At 36.9% G+C, this 4,516-nt stretch overlaps 1 protein-coding gene across 1 annotated transcript in view; it reads right to left on the bottom strand.

The window, feature by feature from the left end:
• The window catches only part of LOC106474871, a gene marked incomplete at its 5' end in the record, with an annotated part of 29,792 nt that overhangs the window by 7,651 nt on the left and 17,625 nt on the right, over positions 1–4,516 (bottom strand). The window contains 2 exons of the mRNA XM_013935568.2: positions 383–444; positions 3,303–3,679. Coding sequence (XP_013791022.2) covers positions 383–444; positions 3,303–3,679 — 439 coding nt within the window. The remainder of the gene's footprint in view (positions 1–382; positions 445–3,302; positions 3,680–4,516) is intronic.

Raw genomic sequence — 4,516 nt, 5'->3', positions numbered from 1 at the left:
TACTGATTTAAAAGTTATAGCATGAAAACTATAACAAGCACAAAATGGTTACGAGGTTGGTCCCAGGATTAATTAGTAAAATATAGTCATTTTTATTAAGTTAAATATTTAAGTATAGACCAAGAAGTTAACTGTATCATTCTGGAACAATTCAACTAATATTGATCATCACACAACAATGATTTAATAAACATTTTTGGGAATGTATAATTTTTAAATTGTTAATACGAAATTTCTAGTCTGCTTCTAACACACTTAATTATTGCTTTGTTTTTCACACAACAAACACTTATTAACTAACGAAACATTTAGTAACATCACAAGTTTGCTTTTCTTAAAAAAATAATTCTATCTCTTACAAACAAGTGCAAAGTAACCATACCTGGCAAGTTCTGTAACTTCTACCCCTTCAAATCCATCAACTGAAGTTAAAACAACACTCATCTGTAGGAAAAAATATGTATAAATCATTGGCCAAGTTCTTACAGTAAGCTGGATGAAAAGTATTGTTTGCTTCATGAGTTAGTACAACAATAACGATGGGAGTTAAATAAAAGCAAACTATTAAAGATTCAACTGTCGATAGTAGTGATGTGTGCAATCATGGACTGTATAACAGAAACTAGTCATTTTCTGGCCTCAACCAAACACTTTGTTAATATTTTGATGATTGACAGTTACAAATAAATGAAAAAATATATAACCTTACAATGTAAAATTCTTCCCAGCAGTAGATACAAAAATACACTACATGTATGAATGCACAATAGAGATTAGAGGAATACGGGTCTTACTATCATTTTCCTACACTAAAAATGTATTTCTGACTGGTACTCACCCAAATCTATCTCAACCTTTATTAGCAATGTTAAAACATTTTTCATCTATCTCAACCTTTATTAGCAATGTTAAAACATTTTTCATCTATCTCAACCTTTATTAGCAATGTTAAAACATTTTTCATCTATCTCAACCTTTATTAGCAGTGTTAAAACATTTTTCATCTATCTCAACCTTTATTAGCAATGTTAAAACATTTTTCATCTATCTCAACCTTTATTAGCAATGTTAAAAGATTTTTCATCTATCTCAACCTTTATTAGCATGTTAAAACATTTTTCATCTATCTCAACACTGCTAATAAAGGTGAAAAATGTTTTAACTAATAGTACATCAGCCTATTATACCCCTTTATTTTTGCACCATTTTAGAAAATGCTCCCTCTACTATTCTAGCACAATTCTCAATTTTAAGAATTGGCAAACTAAAATACCAGCACATCAGTGGGGCGGAAGGGTGGGAAGTGGACAGTAGATTCTGTGCAATTCTGTCCCTAACTCATAGAACGTGTACCACTTCTGAAGTGGTACCATCTCCTCTGACCCAAAGCTAGAATCTCACACTGAAAAGGTGGAGGGGCCAGTGAAGGCACAACAGTATTCAAATAAGCAGATAACAACCACCTGAAAAGAACAGGTGTGCCAGAAGAAGAAAGTAAGGCACACCTGGGTAAAAAAGATCAAGGGGAAGTGCATTGGGATACGTCGGATTATGCCAAGTGTGATCCATCTGGGCAAACACAACAGTGGAAGTGTCTTGCATAAGTTTTTAATAGCAACAAGTGCAGTCTGCCTCAACAAAGAACATCCAGTAATTGGGTGTGAGAGACTGAATGGGCCTGGTAAGAGGCAAGCAGAAGCCAGTCATCCATGTAATGATGAGTCCAAAGAACCAGTGAGTAAGATGAGGATCAAACCACTCAACAGACCACATAAGGAGCTGAAACCAAACCAAACGGCAGTGCACGGAACAAAAAGACACAACCCCCGTGGATGAATCAAAGAAAATGACCTTGGAGCTATGGGAATATGAAAATAGGCATCCTGTCACATCAAACCTGATGATACAGAGTCCCAGGGAAAACCCCCACTGAAGAAGAATCCACAGAGACCTAGGGTGTCTCCAGAAAGGTATACCATCTCCAGTCTCCTGTCTTTTTGGGGTCAACAAATAGAAGCGTGTAAAATCCTGGATGAGTGGGCATGACCTGTTTGATAGCTCCTTTGTGTATGAGGTCCCGATCTGATTTTGCAATATGACTAGACAAAGCATGATCCTAGGGAGAAGGGAAGGAAACTGGAGAAGATGATAGGGGGAGGGAACCCAAACAAAAGTCAAAGACCCTCTGACAGAACCCACGGATCTGTCGTGAAGATATGCCAAACAACTGAGAGTTGTTGCATCCTGGCTCCACCTGCCCTGGAAAATACATCCATCACCTATTCTGCAGACCCCTGACGGAACACGAAAAACAAGGATAAGGACGGAAATGCCTGGAATAGGGTACCCCAATAGGAAGAGGATCCAGACATTGGTAATTCCAAAAAGGATTTTAGGCCCGCTGGTAAGTCAAAGAATATTAGTCCATCAACTGGAGGGTACAAGGCATACCCGCACCTGACAGCAATGATCAGCAAAACCTTGAACATGAACTCAGATGTCGGATGAAGGAAAAAAAGTTAATAATCAGAAAGAGAAGAATCAAGGGCTAAAACACTTAAAATTTGACATACCTGATCAATAAGGTGTAGGAACGGCAAGGTCAGCAAACTCTCCTGACTGTCAGCATTATGTTACTGACCAAATTATTTTAACCCTGAATAAATTCTTCCTCAGAAGCTTGTTCAGGGGGGAAAAGGAAGAATGAATCGGCTGCCGAGCAAAAGTGTCCAACTCCCTGTGAATTAAGGCTTGAGCTTCCTCGATAAATATCATTTACCTATTTTGGTGGGGACATTACTATCCTAAATATTGGTGGGATCTTCATTATCCGCCACTGTAAAATTGGAATTATGGAATAATTCCTCGAAAAACAAAACTAAAATTCGAAAGCAGACGCTTTAAGTTTAAACTGATTAAGTACTGAAACACAATCACAATGAAAAAGCAAGCACATGGAGCAAAGTAAACACAGGTCAATACACTGTAATGCCAATCGAGAAAGTGAGGATTAGGCTAGAATAGTAGAGGGAGCTACCTGCACTAGTATAGGTGGCGCAGCATGAGTGGTGGAGGGTAGTCACATGATATGTACATGTTCTGAAATGGCGCAAAAATAAAGTGGTATAATAGACTGGTGCGCCATAAGCAAAAAATGTTTTAGCAATGCTTAGAGGGAAAATCAAGGTCGAGAGGCCGTAATGCCACTTTGGAGCTCAATCCTACAGTGATGAAAACCAGAAAAAATATTCAATAACATGATTTTATAACAAATTTCTTCCACTATATGGATAAATACTTACATCTTCCAATATCTGCTTCTGCAAATTACGGTATTCTGCCGAGTCCCTTTTCTTCAGGTTTAAATTCCACTGTTGTGGAAGTTTAACTTCTACTTTGTATTCCATTTTCTGTGGAGCGGGTAATGTTGTCATCAACGTTACTGGTGGACTAATACGGGAGTGACTTGTTGTTATTAAGGTTGTTGTTGTTGGTGGTGGTGGTGGTGGTGGAGATGGTGTAGTACTGGTGGTTGAAGTGGTAGTTTTCTGCAAAGGAGTGCTGGGAGTTCGAAAAGTGGGAAAACGAAGTACAGGCCTTCTAATCTTGGGCAGCTTAGATGTCAGCTTTGGAGCTGGAGTAGATGTAGGAGTTGTAACAGCAAGAATTACCTCATCATCTGTCACAAACAGCAACAAATAATTATAAAATGTATCGGTTCCAGTAACATTTGCTTTGTTACACATCAAATCCTTTTGCAAATAAAGTAGATTTTTTCTCACAAAAAGTCCAATAATTAAAAAATATTTGTTAATCATTCTTGAGATTAATTAGGTGATTAAAATAGTTTTTTTTTATACATTTGGAAGGCTCCTTTACAGTCCTATAAAACTGGCTTTTCTAATCTGAATTCTACATGATGTTTGCTTATTTCATTTAGTCTAGCAGGTAAGACACCACCAACTTATACTATATAAAACAAGTAACAAAAACATTTTGTAAATGTAAAATGATGTAGGGACGACAGTGCCAAAAAAAAGAATGCAAACAAGAATATAGGGATGATACAGCTATATATAAATCATTACTACACGACTTTCAATATTAAAATTTAATATTACACTGTAAAATGCAAGAGTTATGACCAACCTCATAGGTAGAGTCTGTAATAATCAAGACATGTTTTGACTCAACCTGGTTTTCCTTGTACGCAAGTCCTGGGCTCTTAGTTACACTACACTGATGCCCATACCGACATGACCATGATATTATGATAACAAACTCTATACCAACAGTCAGGTATATATATATAACTTCCAACTACAGTAACATTATAGTCCAGTATGCATTTTACGGTGTTACATTAAATTTTAATATTGAAAGTCATGTAAGGATGATTTATGTATAGCTGTATCATCCCTATATTCTTGTTTGCATTCTTTTTGGCACTGCCATCCTCACATCATTTTACAATAACAAAATGTTTATTACTTGTTTGTGGTCCCTAGCCCCCCCC

This window comes from Limulus polyphemus, unplaced genomic scaffold (assembly GCF_000517525.1).
Source record: "Limulus polyphemus unplaced genomic scaffold, Limulus_polyphemus-2.1.2 Scaffold7795, whole genome shotgun sequence".
Taxonomy (NCBI): Eukaryota; Metazoa; Arthropoda; class Merostomata; order Xiphosura; family Limulidae; genus Limulus; species Limulus polyphemus.
Note: the sequence above shows the minus strand (reverse complement) of the source record. Positions and strands in the feature narration are given on the sequence as shown.